Below are 17,655 nucleotides of genomic sequence, written 5' to 3' on the forward strand. Positions count from 1 at the left end.
AGTTTGAAACTATAATAGACATATGAACTCTTCACTCTGCGCACGTTATTGGTCAATAATGAATGTAGAGTGGGGACAATATAACCGTCTTGCAAGTCGCAAGGTAAGCTAATGCGGCTATTGCGCTCTGATTTATAAGCGCGCGCAGTTCAAAATACTCGATGTGATTGGCCAAAATTAAAGAGCAATAACTGATTGACCAATCTCATTTGGTTTTTCTTGCCGCGCTTACCGAAGCTTTCATACACTGAATGTAGCCATATAGCTACACATCTACACACTCACACACAAGTTCATATATAAATTAGTAATTCAATCTGTAATAGAGGATTTACTTTCCATTGATAAGTTGCAATACCGTTGTATTTATATTTTATAATAATCTAAAAATAATCAATCAAGGTGGTGCATAATAAAATATAGAAGGAAAGAATAACAAAATTTCTTGGCTCTGTTATACAGACTCATCCTATTAAATTATAAATAATGAATAACGCTATTAATGATGAGCTGCAATTTTCTTGCAGCATGTGTTATTACTCATGCTCTACGAATAAACAATTAATGACACATATGGTTCACCATCATTCAAGCGATCCAAAGTTTAAAATTAAATGTACGGAAAGTGGATGCGGCTGTACATACAAGAAATGGAAATCATTTCGCCAGCATCTATATAGAAAACATAGAGTTAATCTGCAAGACATGATTTCATATAATTCCATCAATGCTGAAATAGTATGCAACAATGATAATGACAATGCTGGTAAGAGAATAGTCGTAGCACATAGAACGCCTCGTTCGGAGCCAGATGAGACATCTTTAATTCGGCAAATTTAAGATAACGTTTAAACGATATTTCAAATAACATATGTTCCAGCTTGTTCCGAAATGCGTGCGATGTGGAAAAATATTAAGGAAAAGCATGTACTAATTATATATTGTTGCATTTCAATATTAATTTATATAGAAACAAATGCTGATGCAGACATTGCAAGTATAGATGCAAAAGAATATTTAATACAATGTGCAGCAGAATTTGTAATCCACATAAGGGAAGAATGTAACATATCCGTCAAAGCAATGGAAACTATTATTGATGGCATTACAAATTTAGTAGACATTTATACATCCATATTATTGGTAAATATGCTCGATCTTTGGACAGAAAGCTTCTTAATTGAATTAGATTTATTTTTCTATTAATTGTACCGTTTTACTTTGAGTAAGTCTAATCGCATAGTTCATATACGAAAGAACTAACATTCTCATATTTCTGGAATATTGTTGAAGTATAACTGTTAATGTTATAACTCAGTAATCTTTGTAGAAATATAAAAATGTCCATTCTTCCATACTTATACTGTATGGGTAGCGTCAGTATAAAATAAAATGTATTGCTGCAAATTCTTATATAATTACTAATTTTCCCAATTTTACAAAACATAATAAAATGAAATATAGTTATTTCTTAATGGAATAGTATTTCATTTCTCTATATGGAGTGCGTTAATTAACAATAACCTCAGCTGTAGATGCTAAACAACATATATCTCAGTAATTATAAAAAATATTAAACTTTTGCTAAAGCCTCTCTGAATCTAAATAGGGAGAAGTTTCGAAAAGATACTAAACCAAAATTGTAAATCTTTTATAATTACGGAGTTCCGCGTCTACTTGCATCTAAGCCCTGCATCGTTTTATCTGGCAGACTGTCTATTTAAATATTTATTAAGTTCTTTTCATAAAAAATGAAGTTATTGATAGCTATTCTTCTGTTTTTATAGGAACAAATACAAAAAAAACAACATGTGAGCAATTGTAGCATACAATATGAAGACATCAATTCAATATTCAAAGAGGAATATCCTACTTCTATAATATTTTCATCTGTTCGAACAAAGAGCAGCTTGGATGAATTTCTGATTGAGAAATTGAATATGGTTCCTTCAGTCAATGTTGCTGTTGCTAAAAGTATACAGTGGAAAAAGAGGAAAAATTTAGCGCCAAAAATTGTTAAAGCCACATGCAATGCTCAAGTAGTATCTGTAATAGAAAATTTAAAAAATCTGTTGAATAATGAGCAGGTACGAAGTAGTATACACGGAAATTATCACGGTGGACAAATTATGCGTACCGTTTTAGATGGATCGTATTATCAAGAAAATAGTGTTTTTTCTAAAAACGAAAACGCTTTAGCAATAATATTTTATTATGATGACTTGACTATGACTAATATAGTTGGTGCTAACGCAAAAGCTCACAAGCAATCGATGTTTTATTGGACTTTAGCTAACATTCACCCTACAGTGCGTTCATCGCTGGATGTAGTCCAATTATATGCCGTAGTAAAGACCGAGTATTTAAAGAAATCGGGTGCTTTAGCTAAACTTCTTAAACCTTTTATTAACGACATTCGTATTTTACAAACTAGTGGGATTACTATTGATATTGGCGGAGGAAAAACCAAAAATTATAAGGGTTCACTATTATTCTGCGCTGGAGATACTCCGGCATTGGCAGTGCTAGGTGGATTTAAAGAATCAACGGCAGCATATAGACTTTGTCGATCTTGCACAGCAACAAATCAAACGTGGAAGTCAGGGCTTTGCGATCACCAATTTATTCCACGCAATATGACAAGTCATGAAAATATTCTAAATATTATAAACGACACAACAATATCACCACCAGCTAAAGCATTTTGGCAGAAATATGATGGTGTCAATAACAGAAGTCCTTTAATGGATATTGATCACTTTGATATTACAACATGTCTTCCTCAAGATGCCATGCATGTATTGATTGAAGGCCCACTAGAAATTGCTGTTAGATATTACTTAATGTATTGCATCAAGAGTCGGAAACTATTTACAATACGGGATTTAAATGAAAAATTATCCGCGTTTGATTTCAAGCATCTTAAAAAGGATAAGCCTGCTCTCATAGAACCGTATCATTTAGAACCATCCAGTACTTTACGCCAAAGCGCGGCTCAATTATTAGCATTGGCACATACTGTGCCATTCCTCATTGGAGAATGGATCATTCCTTTCAAAGACACAGATTTAGAAGAGCATATTTCCTGTTACACTCGGATATTGCAAATTACAAATTTATGTCTTGCATTTGAAGTTCACATTATTTTAATTGATATATTGACTCTGATGATCGAATCGTTTATTTCGACTTTCAGAGACTTGTACCCTAACTCATTAGTGCCTAAATTTCATTATCTGGTTCACATTCCAAGATATATTCGATTATTTGGACCATCAAGGCAACAATCATGCTTTCGTTTCGAAGGTAATCATGCCTATTTCAAGTATCTTATGCCAGTCGTACGCAATTTCAAAAATGTGGCACTTACTGTAGCTTATAGACATCAAGCTCGTTTATGCTCCAAACTTAATTCCTGCCCTGGTATGCCCAATAAAAAGTTTTTATACCAAGGTGATACAGTGATGCCAGGAAAATCAGTGTCACTGGACGCCCATACTTATCGAAATCTTTTTTATAACTTTATTATGGAAAGTGAAAGGTCTAACTGCCAAATGATAAAAACACCCAAAATCGTATTTTACGGAGCTACGCTTCTTCCAAAAAGTATTGTACTGTTAGAAAGTAATGTTGATAACATGCCAGTATTTGGAGAAATAGATGAAATTTTAATCTATAATGATAAAAAATTACTTTTAATTTCTCTACTAGAGACAATTATGTATGAACCGAAATTAAATGCATATTATATTGTTAAATCGGGAAACAATGAAAAAATTGTATTTAACATCAAAGATTTAATTTTCCCACATGATTTATCCTCCTTTATTATATTAAACAAAACTTATGTTCCACTATTGTATCATGAGCGTACCGAATTTTATGGGTAAAACTATAATAAAAAGTAACAAATTTAAGAAAAATAAATAACCAGTATATTGTTATTAATATTTTTTGGATTTTATTATATATATATATATATATATATATATATATATATATATATATATATGTATACCTACACATATTCGCTTTATTACAATTACATCTATAAATTATTATAATCTAAATTTTAAATATGGTATGTGGCACACGAGGATGTGTTATTTTATACACATTAATGTGTAACTGGTATTAAAAGTGTTACTTTACACACTAAAAATAACGAAAGTGACACGCTTATCTGTGTTAAAAAGTTTAGGTGTGTAAAAAATATCTTAGTTTTCAAACCAAATGTTTTGAACGACACACATATTAAAGGTTTACACCCTTTGAAGAAATACACACTTTAATATTTTCAGAAATTACACACTTATATGTGTTAAAAAGTGTGTAATTTCTGAAAATATTAAAGTGTGTATTTCTTCAAAGGGTGTAAACCTTTAATATGTGTGTCGTTCAACACATTTGGTTTCAAAACTAAGATATTTTTTACACACCTAAACTTTTTAACACAGATAAGCGTGTCACTTTCGTTATTTTTAGTGTGTAAAGTAACACTTTTAATACCAATTACACATTAATGTGTATAAAATAACACATCCTCGTGTGCCACATAACGCACTTAGAGTTTGCAGTGAGTATAAAGTATAAAAGAAAGAGATTCAGAGACAATTTCATACAGTGTAAATGTAAACGAGTCTCACTTTTTAGGAAATATTTTTCGCTTCAAAATGTGTAAAGTTACACATTTCGTAGTGTGTTATAGAAATAACACCCTTTGAACTGGATCGGATACGACTACAAGAAATTAATGCACATATGTGCATCAAAACAACACACTTAAAATTTGTAGTACAGATGAAATAGATCTATCAAGGACAAGGATCTTTGAACAAAATGATAAAATTCACATAATCTTGTCCATTCTGATCGCTCCAATATCATGTCTCTTGTATAGAGACCGTGCACACCAACACAATGATAGCGAAGTGTCAATGTATAACTGTATATGTATAAATAAATTACACTCAAAAACTGTGAAAATTGACCGATAGTTTGTGCTGATAGTATGCAAATACACTAATATACATTCTCATGTCACTGTCATTGTGTTGGTGTGCACGGTCTCTATAATATGTAAAAATAAAAACAATAAAAAATTTCTTCAATATAGGTGGAATTTATTTAATGAGAAAATAAATTAGATTTCTGAAATTTTGATTTTATTATCATATTGATAGCTGTGAGTGTATACCATATATGCTATAAAATTATGATTGTAAATATTGTATAAATTTCCTGCGATTCGAAAAATCAAGTCAAACATTAGTTTTTAATGGGGATCGTATATCGGGTGACACGCCAAGTCACATTATATATTGTATAAATTTAAGAAAAATATGTAATATATATATGGACAGATTAAAATCTCCCACCTTGTAAAAAACTAATTTCTTTTCTTAAAAAAACTGTACTTTTATAAGCTTGCCTTATTGCAAGAATATATCTTATGCAGTTATATTTCTATTCTTGACACCCACTTTTTTTAAATAAAATACGAGAGCAAACTTCTTAAATGATTTAAACGTGTCACAAAGCTTTTGAAGATTTTAACAAATGAAGTATTATAATCAACTATTTTTCATTTCTTTCATTACCTTAGTTACGACTACACTTTAAGTGTCTAATCGAGGCTGCATTGCTTGCATTCCAAATTTAATATTTGAACGCTTTTAGCGCGCATACAGGGTCCATCATGAAAGCAATACGCATAAATTTATTGTGACGCAATTATCCATCTTAGCGGAGTAAAACGGATCGAGAAATGTGGTACGGGTTAGTCCTTCCAATGCAGCCGGTCGCCAATATGCTCCGACCAATCTGAGTAGAAAGCCGTGCCCGCGCGTGAAGTGTTTTTCGATTCTGTATTACGGCGTGACGTAGCGTTCGCTTCAACATTGATATGCAACCAAGTTTTGTGTGCGACTGGGGAAAAATGCAACCGAAATATTTCAGATGCTTCAAGAGGCTTTCAAGGAAGATTGCATTTTAAGATCACAGTCAGGAAGATGGCATCAGGCGTTCAAGGATGGTCGAGAAGTGATCGCCGACGAACCTCATTCTGGAAGACCAACAACGGACAAAACTGACGAAAACGTGAATCGTGTGTGCGAAGTTTTGCGTTCCGACCGTCAATTGACCATCCGGAATATCGCTGACACCGTAAACATGTCCACATTTGCGGTACATGGGATAGTGACCGAGGATCTGCAAATGCGCAAGGTCTGCGCAAAGCTTGTACCGAAAGTATTGACGGAAGATCAGAAAGAACTTCGAGTTTCGCGCTAGAATTGTTAGATTTGATTAAAATTGAACCGACCTTTCTTAACTGTGTCGTAACCGGGGGCGAACCCTGGATGTTCGAGTATGACCCAAAATCAAAAAGGCAGAGCAACGAATGGCACATAAAATCATCCCCCCGCCCCAAGAAAGCGCGAATATGTAATTCCCGCACCAATACGATCCGCATTGTCTTTTTTCACGTCCGAGTAATAGACCATTTCGAACTTGTACCGCAGGGAGAAACAGTCCACTCAGCCTTGTACCTGCAGGTGCCTACCAGAAATTGAAACGCCGGGTCGCGCGTGTAAGGACTGATGTCAGAGACACGGCCAGGTTCCACCATGACAATGTCCCCAGTCACAGGGCCTTCATTATTACCAATTTCCTGACTCGGAGCAGCACCCTGGTAGTTCCCCAGCTTCCTTACAGTCTCGAATTGGCTCCGTGCGACTCTCTTTTGTTTCCACAACTGAAGAGATAGCATCAAGGAATGCATTGAGAGTCCGTAGAAAACATCCAAAAGCATGTTACAACATTCCTAAGAAATATTCCCATCGAGGAGTTTCAAGGTACTTTCTAGGCATGGCAAACACATCTCCGTTAGTGTATAGTTGCTGGGGAATGTATTTTGAAGAATTTAAACATTTGTATCGATACAATGAATAAATATATTTTTCCCAGAAAATGGGCATTACTTTTATATTGGATCCTGTATGTGTGGATTGCAAGGCGGAGGAGAAAACGCCACAATAACTGCAGGCAGTCACCACAATATATGGCGCGATATCTTCTAGGCCCATTATGCCTTGCAGACCGCCTTTATTGAAGGATCTTTGGGAAATCTAAAAATTATAATTTTATGCTTATATAAATGTATAAAATAATTTTTTAACATGTGATTAAAACTTACCTATGAAAAGAGAAAATAGTTTTGTTCTACTTTTCCCATACGATCTGCTCCTTATTTTTCCTATTTGAGGCACTTCTCGAAACATGCAGTCGTTAGCCAGACAGTCTCGCATCTTTGAATATTTATCATTTTATGATTAACAAATTTTCAGATATTATGTAATTTTACAACAATAATATATCCAGATATAAAAAGAAAAAAATTTTGTATACAAAATTACGTTTAGATAGTTTTTGTTGAAAATATTGAACATTCAAATTAGTACGAGCAGCTTATACAAAATAATATAAAAATATAATCAACTTTAATAAATCCACGTAGAATAAATAGAAAGATATTAATTAAATTTCTGTGTTATATTTTACAATTTCTCCAAACAAGCTTTTTAAACATAATTTTATATAAATTATTGTTCTTTTTTTAAATTTATATTAAGTATTTTATTCTAAATATCTTAAACTTTTTATACATTAACCCGTTAAGTTACTCCAATGCACAGGTTGCGTCAGCCTGGACCTGGTAAATATTTCCATTTTTTGCCAACCATCAATTCTGTACATACTGTACCTCCTGATTGAAAATAAACTCTCATGTGTATAAAAGTTTTAGTAGTATACACTGAAAAGATAAAACTAACATTTAACGGAACTTGAATACGACATACTAATACTTCTACAAACATTACAGCTAATTACAGAATTATTTACCTTATTCAATGAATGTTCTATATTTCTTGACATTTGCTGTTTTCTCTACGATTCAGATTAGAATACATTAACTACTTGCTAATCGATACTTGGCAGCCAGTGATATTTTCCTTCTTAATTATGCATCTTATATATTGAGCCCTTCAAAACATTTTAAATTTAGTACCTGTAATATAAAATTATCCACAAAGAATCACGTTTTCATGGCATTTTTCATACATATGATAAATAATACTCATCTGATTAGCTGTGGTTTAGCCATTGTCATCAATCATACAACATAAGCGTCCAATTTATTTGTTTATTCGCCGATTCTAATTTTTGAGTGATTTCTATATGTATGATTGTCCAACCAGTTTAAACATGTCACCTTTACTTCCTAGGTTCTCCTTATATATCCTTTATTTACATTTATGGTTATAGCACCAAATCCACGTGTTCCCTGTGTATACTACGTTCACATGAGACACGACCACAGCTGACATACGTGATACAAAGCTTTCGTCTTCTCTCACGTTAAAGCTAATTTCACAGTGTATATATATATTTATGCTGACTAAACAAACAAGATGGCTGTTTGGCTTCCTTCCCCTTTCCACTGATTATTGAACCATGTAGCAAAATGCTCTTCTTTTTTTTCTGCGTAGTATATAAAATTATACGACGCTACAGGATATTAAACTACGGTAGTAGAATTATACTACAGTTGGCAACGCTGCTCCCTACCCCCCCTGCCCTACACCCATCTCTACTAACCACGAAATCTAACGCATGTACGACTTTCTTTTTATAGAACGACTCCTGCAGCATAATTAGTGTTTACTAACGACTCTTGGTTATGAGTAGTATTTACTGAGCGACCCATTTTAAAGATCACTGTTTGCTAGCAATTATTCTGGAGATTATTCAATCACACTAAATTACCTCCTTCCACCTTCTGTCTATCTGGAACAACCAACTCGAACCCTCAAGGGACGACACCGCCAGACCATAACCGAAGGGACCTGCTGAGGAACTCTGGGATATATATATATATATAGAGAAGGTGGAGAAAAGAAAGAAGACGTTTTCAAGGAGAAACCAGAATCAATATATTGTTACATTCCCAAATCCTTATAGCCTAATTATATATCTATTCTTTATTCTAAATCTAATCAATGACACCCAGTCACTTCCTACAACCAGTACTGGACGAGAGGTCCGAAGTCCAGCCGGGAAGCCCCGTCTCTTGCCTTGTCCGCCAAGTTCCTCCCAACTCCCGGACCCCGAAAACCCCTGACGCAGAACCCCGTTGCTCACCAAACCCCTACGATCCTTCTCTCCCCCAAACCCTGTCCCTCCTCTTCCTCGACCACTGGAATTCCATAGAATTGGAAGAAAAGGAATTGCCCCATTATTCATCACCAGAATCTCTTTTTGTCTTTTCTAGATATTGTTACAACCATATCAGATTCAGCCATTTATTAACCTTAATTAACCTAACGAACTCTTCCCTTCATTGTACCAACTGAATCTGAAAATCTCTCAAGGATAGGATCGGAAGGGAACATTCAATAATCACAAATAGAATTTTTTTTTTCCCCAAGAATTTCCATATATTGTTACACTTTCGGTTTTCTTATACAATTATTTCCTAATCCTAACCTAAACCTACGCGAGCCCCTGCCACTCTAGCACCTCCTGCTCCGAGAGCTCCGGCTCCCACTCGCTCCAGGGATCCTCCATCTGGAGATTGATTCTCTGCCATCCGCTGTCCTGCAGCCAGCGCAGCCCCAGGAAGTCAAAGTCCTCCCGGAAGGACCAGGTCTCCAACATCCTTTCTGCCAGGTTGTCATTGGCAGCCCGGGAGGACCTCCTCTCCTCCCTGATCCACTGGATCTCCTCCAGGTCGAGGACCACCACTAAGAGACAAAAAGGGAATGAATAATAACTCTCTTAATAACTTCCATCCCCCACAATATTCACATTACTTACCGGAACGAGTGTGCACCGCCACCCCTCCTGCGAACCGCCTACCTCCAAAACTCAATAAGCTTGGGTAACGACCTCTGGCCATTGTTATCTTGTTTTGTTTTTCTTCCTCTTCCTCTCTCAATCTTATAAGTCTCCCATGAACTCTGCTAACACTGTTGTTATCGCAACGGCAATTACAGTACGATACCGTTCCTCATCAACACCTCACTTTTATACTAAATTTCCCACTCCACTCCCGTTTGCAACACCAACTTTGTGACGCACGAGAGTCGCCGCACCACACAACCGAAATCACCATGACTACCATTATAAATATATTATTTATAATGATGTTAAGCGTCACGCAGATCCCCTGGACCCACGCATATAACATCACTCATCTGAAACATAATCCTGACATCTTCTTCGAGAAAATCGCAACTCTACAGTACTATCCAGTGCTATGGAAGGTCGCCACAACCATTGACATCGCCACTTTGACTAGTCAAGCCCCTAATCTCGGAAAATTCTACGACACTCTCTTCTATGTGTGCAAGGGCAACATCTCTTGTATCAATGATAGTAAACTCGAAGAAATCGGACGCAAAATTGTTGACACTGAACTTTTTGCTTCAATACTTCGCCGAGGCTTACATCCTACGGACCTTAATCGGAATCGTAGAAGCGCTCCACTAGGATTCGTAGGAAGACTCTCTAAAACCCTTTTTGGTACCTTGACCGAAGAAGATGGCGAATACTACACCAGCGAAATATTAAAGCTACAAGAAAAAGGAGCACACACCGCCCATTTGTTGGAAAAACAGACGCATGTAGTACAGTCGGAATTCTCCGCCTTGCACCTTTCTATCACTAGCCTAAATAACCATACCCAAGAGCTTCAAGAACAAACCAAGGCCTTGGCTGGCGCTATCGCTCTCACCGATAACGCCCTTGAACAAGAAAAACACGCGAGGGTACATCGAGATTACATCCGACAAATGGAAATGTACACAGACCAATACAGGACCAGTATTTTATTCCTTGTGGATGCTGTTCTCTTCGCTCGTCGTGGAATTTTGCACCCCATGATACTTACACCTACCCGGTTACAACAGGCCTTGCAGGAAGCCACCCTCAAGACCGGATTTTCCCTGCCCTTCGATGAAGAAGAACTAATGATGGAGGACATCCAAGATCTCTCTCACCTACACGTTAATCATTATAAAGGGCCAATTGGTGGTCGTGATCGAAATCCCTCTACTCAACAAGGAAGAATACCATCTGTATAAAACCTATCCTTACCCAACCCACCATAATCGTCCCGATAACCAAACTATCACCACCTTTATTCAACCTGCCCATCCCTATCTAGTAGTCTCTTCTTCCCAACGCTTCTACACCTTCATCCCTTCCGAATCTCTATCAAATTGCCTCCATCACCTGAAAACATACTACTGTGCTCCTGGAGCACCTCTTCATAAGATCGCGTATAACCAGGAATGTGAGCTATCCATCCTCCAGCACCATGACACTACCCAATGGACTGGTTGCGGCATCAGGGTCGCCTCATTCACCGGTCCCTTCTGGACACCTTTGGTCCAACCTCGAACCTGGTTATACTCTCTACCAAAACCTGAACAAATCACCCTCATCTGCCAAGGAAGCGTAAGGGGAACTGAAATCATCTTTGGAGATGGAATTATACAATTAGAAGCAGGATGCTTCGCGGACACTACATCTACTCAGCTACGATCGCTGCAAACCCTGATGGTGTCCGATGTTACTCACTTCGAAGCCCTAGAGCCAATGCCTCTCCCTGAACTTCTACCAGAAGGTCAAATACCAGCTCTACAGAAATTAATAAAAATACAGCCTATTAAAAGTAAACCATTGGCGGACTGGAATCTATCCAAAAACAGCGTAGCCTTCAAGGGCATAGCCCGAGAAGCAAAGGACCTGCAGAGACAAGATTCTACCACCCTTAGAGTATCCATCATCTCATATGCTTCATCCGCGCGCGCGCGCGGATCTCTTTTTATACTCATTATATTAATTGCTGCGGCCCTGTGGTTCAAACGAAATCCGACACCGGCGTGTGCCAGCCCGACGTCAACCACCTCTATCAGAGTTCAAAGCACTCCAACGATAGCAGCCGAGAGCATGCCAATGCTTCCTATACGCACCGTCAGCATGCCATTTCAACAACCTATTCGCCATGTGCAGAGTATACCGTACCTGGAACCAATATCGATGCCACGGGACTCGCTACCCTTTAGTTAATAAGCATCAAATTCCTCTAAAAATTGTCGGCAGTTGGCTTGACCCATACTTCTCATTCTGGAAACATTGACCTCCACAGGACAATGTTTCATCTAAGGGGGGAGGTGTAACGTAGGGGTCAGCCACCTCGTCGAACCAAAGTAGGTCGCATGCGTCCGTGTGCAATACCGGTATTATTGCACATTGCTGACGCCCGGAATTCTTTTCCAGAAATGCGTAAAACCTTGGGCGTCGGCCGTAGATGTGGAGACTTTTTGGTTGTCATGTGTCGAAAGATCATGGCGCTACTGACGACGCATGACCTATTAAGCCTCCTACATATATGCGAGTTCCGCGACCCTCGAGTCGAGTCTTATTCTGTGCGAGCTTAGCCGCTGCCGCATCATCCGCGTTCCAAGCCCGTAACTCTAGTGTTCGTTCCACGGGAGCAGAGTACTCCACCGTATTCTAACAAACCTCTTGCCCAGTGATGATAGAAAGCGGGTATTCGTTCCCCCCACTATACAACCATAGGCTCACTACGACTCCGAAAGCCTTCTGGAAATTCTAGCATGCGTGAGACATCCCCACTCGTGTCCCTCCTCGCTGATCACACAGCGATGCATACGTATCTCGGCTTCCGTCGCTTGACTTCGGCTAGCTTCGTTGAACGTAGAAGTACGAAAGAGAGCGGTATACTTTTCTCGGACCTCTCTTTCTCGTGCTCGATCTTCGTTCGTTTAGCCAACGAGCAAAGCCGAGCTAGCTGAAGCAAATTAAGAAATGTCTTTTTTGGCAGCTATGATAAAAAAGCTGGCCACGTTGAATGAATATTAAAATAATATTTATAAGCAGCCATTAACTTATTAGATTTTATAATAAATAAGGAAATGCGATGATTTTACGTAAAATTGATCAATTTTGTTGAGACTCATATGTTACGTATTATTGTTAAAAATATTTCATTTTCTTAAAGTAGTGTAGCTAAGAGGGTTCTATGACCGGGTGGCGAGGGGGTCGGGGTCCCGCGGGGGTAGGGGAAGTAAGGGAATTGCCCCCTCTGCGGTTGTGCGCATTATCGCTTCCCCCCGACGTTAAACTCGTAGGGTACACACGTGACCTTCCCCCTCCATTATCGCGGCCTCCTCCCCCGACGTTAAACTCGTAGGGTACACAAGTGGCCTCCCCCCTCTTACGTTAAGCAGTGGACGCAGAGAAAGAGAAAAAGAGAGAAAGAGAGAATGGTGTGGGGTACACATGTAACCTCCCCCCCTCTTACGTTAAGCAGTGGACGCCTTAGAGAGAGAGAAGGAGAGAAAGAGAAACCGCCATGCGCGAGCCAAGAGAAGCAGTTGGTTACTTTAAACGATAAGACGCGTTACTTAATACATTATCGCGCTCTGTAACAATGTATGCGTAACGGACTCGTACTGGAAAGAGAAAGAGAGAAAGAACATTCGTAGAGAGCGATGCAGCGATCGCTCCCCCTGATTTATGTTACAGTATCTTTAACGATCGTCATATTCATTTGTATATCCATCGTCGCAGATACTTACCATCCGCTCTGTAATAAGAGCGGAGCCTACGTGACCTTAACTACAGAAAAGTGGTTGGGACGTATGTGAAAAACACTTGAAAACATTCAGAACAGTTTTCAAGCTGTAGATCCCCCTCTAATATTTAAGTCGAAGCATCGTCCGATGTCGGTTGAATGGAAATCTTCAAGGGTTTTATGTTATGATTTGAATTTTTTTTTTCTTTTTTATTTGCAATACTTATATTACGGGGTACAGTGGATTGGTGGAGAGGTAATTGAAGAAACACCAATGTAAGGGAAAAAGCCTTTCGGCATAAAAAACCCTCTTTATTGAAATACAAATTTACTTATAAAAATATATAAATGAACCAGGAAATGTGCGTCCTGTCGAATCCCAATAAAAACAGCAACAGCATCTATAATTAAAAAAAAAAAAAATTATTTAAGTAGCTTCTATGCTACATTAAAAGCACTCTATGTCGAACAAAAGTAGTACTACGATTTAATAAATCGCTGCAAGAGAAAAAGTGAATGCGAGATTCCTTCACTATTAAGCCATTTTTTATATTTATTATTAGTCTTTGACTTTTATTAACTCTTACCGATTTGGTGGTGGTGACTGTCTGTCATACAACCCACAAGGTCACATAGGCTGCATATTACGTAACCGTAATAACAATTGCCGCCTACGCGAGACTGCAGGTTGCTCCCCTGCAGGTTGCTCCCCTGCAGGTTGCTCCGCTGCAGGTTGGTCCGCTGCAGGTTGCACCGCTGCGGGCAGCATCTGCAGGGCTACGGGCAGCGAATGTGGTCGCCGCAGTGGCTGCTGCTGTTCAAGTATCAAGCGATACCCTCTTAGCACTGCCTGCTGCTGATGCTGCTGCTGATGCTGCTCTTCATTATGCCGAAATGGCCTTACTATTGCCACTGGTTTGCAATATTTTTTTTCTAAGTCTTTTAATGTAAGTTTCTTCTCTGGTAAACTTATTGGTCGTGTGGAGCTCATGATGTCTCACTGAAGACTGAAGTGAAGAGTGCTCTCCTCTACGTATTCCAGATGAAGTTTACATATCTTTATCAATACATATTAGCTTTCTCTCTCCACTTCGGGTGAAGTTTACATCTCATTATCAATGCGGAGAGAAGTTTATATCCATTTCTCAATACATATTAGGTTTCTTTCCGTGAACTCCAGATGAATTAGTAAAAGGTATATTTACAATAATTGTGCGAAACAATGTCCCAAGTTGGCTCCGAACCTGTGGTCAGAAGGGAAGGTCTTATTCTAGAATAAAATATTCAAAGCCAAAGATAAGAGGTAAAAGGAGTTTTTATTTAAATAAATAAAATGTACAAAAATTTTACAATATATTTACAAAAGAACCGCTAGACTAATGATCGACTTTCTAGGGAATTTGCTCTCGTCAACTTCTAGGGAATTTTGGTCTACGAAGATTCCCTAGAACCCCAGGAAACAGAACTCCCCAGAAAGGAACGCGGACTTAGAAGCTCCCGGACTGGGCAATTTTCCCTAGAGTATTCCCCAGTAGAATCCCCAGCCACGGGAGGAAGCGAAATAGGAGAAGTGGTTTTAGGGAAGGGGAAGTCCCCTTACCCCTCGGCCTACTTCTCCTACAGCTATAGTGGCTCCGAGCCACCCCAACCCCTAGGGTGAATGCTACCCCTCCCGCTACCCGACTCTTTCGAGAGCCCTGGACTTGAGGGTCGGAACACTGGGTCCGAGGTAGTCCTCGGAGGCAGTGTGGAGGGGAAGGAGAAGGTTAACTTCTCCCGGGCAGTCCCCGGAGAAATTTCCCTTAGGAGGGAGGATATTGCCACAGAGGGGTAGTCCCCTCTTGGTAGGCGGTGGGTGGTTGCGTGATACTTACCAAAGATCTACCCGTAGAGTTCGCCAGTGGAGGCGCTGCCGTTGAGGCGTCAAAAGAAGAAGCCGTGGAGGCGTCAAAGATACTGCTGTTGCTGCGGTCAAGCAGCGGTCGAGCAAGGCTGAGGTGCGATGGGTCCTTATCAAGGACCCATCTATATAATTCCGCGGCACGAAACTTGCCAGCGAGAGAGCTGCTCGTGGCGCTGGCCACCTAGTGGTCAGGCGCGCAAGCTGTGCCGCTGCCGCGACGCGCCAGGGCCTGTAGACGCGCAAGCGCGCCGCGGTGCGAGATACAGAGAGACAGGTGGAGCGGTTACACGCTGTTGGTCTAGCCGTCCCCTGTGAACGCAATAGAGACAGGGAGATATAGCAAAAATGTGGAATCTACTTCTCAGCATTGTTGCTCCTCCCGATCTCGAACAATAATATTTTTCAATTTATTTGATAAAAGAAATAGTAGAGGTTAATTTACAATGATATTTTTTCAATTTGTTGGATAAAATAATTTAATAGTAAAAGAAAAAGAAATGTGGTGGTTCTTCTTCTTCTCTCTTAGTCTGCTTTGACGCAATATCTTTTCCCTCCTCCTTCTCCACTACTTTTTTCTCCTCTTCCTTCTTCGTTTGCTTTGACTCAATATCTTCCCTAGTCTCTTTCTCTTCGTCTTTCTTCACTTTATTTTAAAAATACAAACAGGTAATAATTATGAAAAGGTAAAAAAGATAAAATAAATACTTACATTCTTCCTCCTCTACTTTTTTCTCCTCTTCCTTCTTCGTCTGCTTTGACTCAATATCTTTTTCCTCCTCCTCCTCCTCCTCCTCCTCTTCCTTCTTCGTCTCCTTTGACTCAATATCTTTTTCCTCAGCCTGTTTCTCTTCGTCTTTCTTCACTTTATTTAAAAAAACAAAGAAACAAACAATAATTATGAAAAAATGTAAAAAATAAATACTTACAGTTTTTATGCAAATACTGATGCAGTTTTCATTCATACTCTTCGAAGTAACGATTGAAAAAATCGTTAATTCGATTGACGTATTCCTCTGTCAATTCTCTGGGAAGAGTGGGTGAAAGAGGAACAATATCCTCTTGAATCATGATTAATTTACACTTTTCGCAGCTCATTTTTTTTTCCTGTCTGCAGCACCGACAACGGTATAAGATTGAATGAAGAATTGAGGACTTGTGTTCTCCTCTTTATTTCTCTAAATAGTTTTCAAAGAATCACATATTTGCTTTTATCCACTTGGCAAAAACTTGCACCTCCTCCTAAGGACAGTGGATACGTTCATTGTCCAAGTTCTTCTCTCGAACGTGTAAATAGCACGGAGTTTTTTCAAAATCATATAATTTAATTAAATCCTTAAACTTAGGGCAACCATACACTTCTAAATTAATATTATCCACATTCATCCTATTCAATAGATTTTTTTCAATGTTCCCTCCCTTGTAGGCTACTACGGGATTCTCGCACGTTAGACAGCCTCTAATAAAATCTTCCACATCCTCCTGCTCGTATTTCTCGAATCCCGTATCACTATATTTTATACCATGCACCATATTGAGCAAATACCACACAGTTTTTTTGTCTTTCTCACTAAGATTTTTCATACTGTTACGCAAACGAAAAGATGCGTAAGAAATTTGGTTACTTTTTAAATCAATTATAGCTATATCTTTATATTTAAGTTCTTTTTTATAAACTAAGAAACCTTCTATATCCATTATGTGAGTTATTCTATGCATTGTTGCGCTCGTGCTATTCTCGATGAAGAAAAAAACTGAAATGAAACATTCGAAGAAATATCTCCGTAGAGAGAAAGATTTTATCGTTTCTTTAAAATATAAAGTTACATTTGATAAGAAGTCCTTTCTTTCTTAAACTCTAGAAGATATTTTTTTTTCCAATTGTATTATACTGTGAAAAAACTATAGGTAACAATGGGGGGAAAAAAAATTCTTAGAAATTATCCCCTCCTTTAAAAAACATTAAATTTTAATACGTTATTTGTTCCCCTGTTGGAAGGGGAACAAATTTTCTTAAATGCGACAAAAAAAGATCGTTCATTATTGCATCGAGCGATTGACGACGACGACGACGGCGACGACGATAATG

General features: G+C 38.4%; 2 protein-coding genes across 2 annotated transcripts; both read left to right on the forward strand.

Annotated features, from left to right (window-relative positions):
- Positions 1-486: 486 nt before the first annotated feature.
- Positions 487-4,292, forward strand: LOC136785298 (uncharacterized). The gene is made up of 4 exons (XM_066746373.1): positions 487-766; positions 881-1,143; positions 1,788-3,886; positions 4,142-4,292. The coding sequence occupies exons 1-4, from the start codon at positions 487-489 to the stop codon at positions 4,290-4,292; spliced, it is 2,793 nt and encodes a 930-aa protein (XP_066602470.1).
- A 1,406-nt stretch (positions 4,293-5,698) lies between these two features.
- LOC136785399 (protein GVQW3-like) lies at positions 5,699-6,291 on the forward strand. Its single transcript, XM_066746461.1, has 2 exons — positions 5,699-5,704; positions 5,959-6,291. The coding sequence occupies exons 1-2, from the start codon at positions 5,699-5,701 to the stop codon at positions 6,289-6,291; spliced, it is 339 nt and encodes a 112-aa protein (XP_066602558.1).
- The last annotated feature ends 11,364 nt before the right edge of the window (positions 6,292-17,655 follow it).

Source organism: Prorops nasuta, unplaced genomic scaffold, assembly GCF_024137725.1.
Source record: "Prorops nasuta isolate Cenicafe-Biocafe unplaced genomic scaffold, Cenicafe_Pnas_1.2 PNAS00001, whole genome shotgun sequence".
Lineage (NCBI taxonomy): Eukaryota > Metazoa > Arthropoda > Insecta > Hymenoptera > Bethylidae > Prorops > Prorops nasuta.

Coding starts and splice junctions, on each gene's coding strand:
- LOC136785298 (XM_066746373.1), top strand. CDS start 487: ATGAATAACGCTATTAATGATGAGCTGCAATTTTCTTGCAGCATGTGT. Junction 767..880: donor CAATGATAATGACAATGCTG/GTAAGAGAATAG, acceptor CATATGTTCCAG/CTTGTTCCGAAATGCGTGCG. Junction 3,887..4,141: donor GAGCGTACCGAATTTTATGG/GTAAAACTATAA, acceptor TGGTATTAAAAG/TGTTACTTTACACACTAAAA.